General features: G+C 29.4%; 1 protein-coding gene across 1 annotated transcript in view; it reads right to left on the bottom strand.

The window, feature by feature from the left end:
* Positions 1–2,749, bottom strand: part of LOC107569921 (A-kinase anchor protein 9-like) — a 44,517-nt gene that overhangs the window by 2,749 nt on the left and 39,019 nt on the right. The window contains exon 6 of the mRNA XM_016256090.1: positions 1,480–1,692. Within this exon, the coding sequence (XP_016111576.1) occupies positions 1,480–1,692 (213 nt within the window). The remainder of the gene's footprint in view (positions 1–1,479; positions 1,693–2,749) is intronic.

Genomic DNA, 2,749 nt, shown 5'->3' with positions numbered 1-2,749 from the left:
GTGTGTGTGTGTGTGTGTGTGTGTGTGTGTGTGTGTGTGAGTGTGTGAGTGCAAGTGTGTGCGAGTGTGTGCGTGAGTGTGTGAGTGTGTGTGTGAGTGTGTGTGTGTGTGCTGGGGTGTGTAAGTGTGTGTGTGTGTGTGTGTGTGTGAGTGCAAGTGTGTGCGAGTGTGTGCGTGAGTGTGTGAGTGTGTGTGTGAGTGTGTGTGTGTGTGCTGGGGTGTGTAAGTGTGTGTGTGTGTGTGTGTGTGTGAGTGCAAGTGTGTGCGAGTGTGTGCGTGAGTGTGTGAGTGTGTGTGTGAGTGTGTGTGTGTGTGTGTGTGTGTGCTGTTAAAGCCTCTTCAGATTCTCCTGCGGGGAGTTTGGCACGTCATGCACTGGACCTGAAAACAGCTGGAATCACATCTGAAGGCCTGTTCACACCAAACGTGACGCCACAACGACACCGAAACTTGAATTTTAAGAGGCATTTGGAACGTAAACAACACAAATCACGTTTTAAAATTTTTTGGGGGAAAAAACACAGGGACTTAATGTGAGTGATGTTACCGTTAACTAAAACTAAAAACTATTAAAAGTTGTTTTCACAAATTTAAATTAAATAAAAATAAATAAATAAAAAATAAAATAAACATTACATTAACAAAGTAAACTTAAAAAAACAAAATCAGAAATCGTTCCTTGGTAACTAAAGTTTAAGTACTAAAATTTCTAAAACTAAAACCTCAAATAAAAATAAAGCTAAAATACAATAAAAATATGCACATATTTGATGAACAAATTAAGCTTAAATTTAAAATTAAAATAAAAAATGGTTTCATGAGCAGCTAACTGAAATAAATTACTAAAATCTGAAGTACTAAAATTACTAAAACTAAATCTGAAATAAAAATAAATTAAACAGAATTTTTTTTTTTTAAATTACACTAAATTGAAACTAAAACTAAAAACAGCTAAATTAAATATTATCATATAAAATAAATACTTATTACTATAGTATTCAATATGCTATTTTTAAATACTAGAATAGTATATTAACAATACTAAAATAATAAATACAAATATTTAAAAAACTACTAAAAATTACTACTAAATTAAAACGAAAATTCTAAAAACAAAAGCTAATTAAATACTTTTATAGTATATAACAACTTATTACTCTTATAGTATTTAATATACTATTCTTAAATACTAAAATAGTATATAAACAATACTAAAAATAATGGAAAAAAAAAATATCCAAACTAAAATTAGGTTACATTTTCTATATGCAAAACATAATGTGTTATTTTGTGCTGTTGATTTTGGCATGACAGGCCTTGTGAATGAATACCGATTCAACCTATAAATAAATAAATCATGAGTTAATCATACTGCAGCAGCTCTGGATTTGACCCATAAACGCATTCAGCTAATCAGTCGTTATAATGTAGCCATGATGTAAACCAATGGAGTTGCAGTGATTGAGTCATGTGACATACGCAGCTCTCGAGGCCCCGCCCCTTCTCTCATGGCGTCGTGCTGGCGTGACAGCAGCTCGCGCTCGTCCTGTATCTGCTGGCGCTCCTGCTCGAGTTCACGCAGACGGCTAGCGGTCGCCGTCAGCTCCTGCTCCAGATGCATCTGCAGCTCGGCGTGCTCGCGGACCTGCTGCTCCAGAGCCAGACGCTCGCCGGTGTAGCCGTCAATCAAACCTGCGGCACAAACACACGCCTCCGTTAACCACCACATCATAACTGCTCCATCACACGTCCAGATGAAGCTGAACAGCTCTGGGTGAACAAGTAAAATATTATTATTATTAGGGTTGTCAAAAGTACCAAAATTAAAAAAATGTGACGTTTCCGGCATTTCCCACTTGCATTAAATACACTAACAATTCAGCACTTTTGACAACCCTATTTATTATTATTATTATTAAATAATACAGGTTTAAAACAACATACAAATAAATACAATTATTATAAATAAATTACTAATAAATAAAAAAAATTTATTGGTAATATTACTACTAATAATAAATAATAATGTTTGGTAAAACATGATTTTGGGGTGAACAAATAAAATTAAAAACATTATTAATATTAAATAATATATGTTTGAAACAAAATGAGGGCGAGTAAATAATTTTTAGGTGGACAAATAAAATAAAACAAAACAAAAGATTATTATATTGTTTATTATTACATCTAATTATTAAAAATTGTACTAATTTAAGCAAATTAATCATTATTATTTAAATAAATATTATTTAAACACATTATTATTAAATAACATGTTTGAAGTAAATTATTTTTGGATGAAAAAAAACAAAAAACATTATTATATTGTTTATTATCATATATTGTAAATATTATATTATATATATATTATATTGACATTATTAAATATATAAATGTATAAAACATCATTACTATTATTAATAATAATAATAATAATAAATAATGTGTGGTACAACATGATTTTGAGGTGAACAAATAAAATTAAAAACATAATTACTGCTATTATTAATATATGTTTGAAACAAAATGAGGGTGAGTAAATTATTTTTGGGTGGACAAATAAAATAAAACAAATAAAAGATTATTATTATTATTTATTATTACATATTATAATTATTAAATATTGTACTAATTAAAGCAAATTAATAATTATTATTATTAAATGACATGTTTGAAACAAAATGAGGTTTAATTTTTATTATATTGTTTATTATTACATATTGTAATTATTTTATATTGATATTATTAA

This window comes from Sinocyclocheilus grahami, unplaced genomic scaffold, assembly GCF_001515645.1.
Source record: "Sinocyclocheilus grahami isolate Dianchi unplaced genomic scaffold, SAMN03320097.WGS_v1.1 scaffold1396.1, whole genome shotgun sequence".
NCBI classification, from domain to species: Eukaryota; Metazoa; Chordata; class Actinopteri; order Cypriniformes; family Cyprinidae; genus Sinocyclocheilus; species Sinocyclocheilus grahami.
This window is presented reverse-complemented; position numbering and strand designations above follow the sequence as displayed.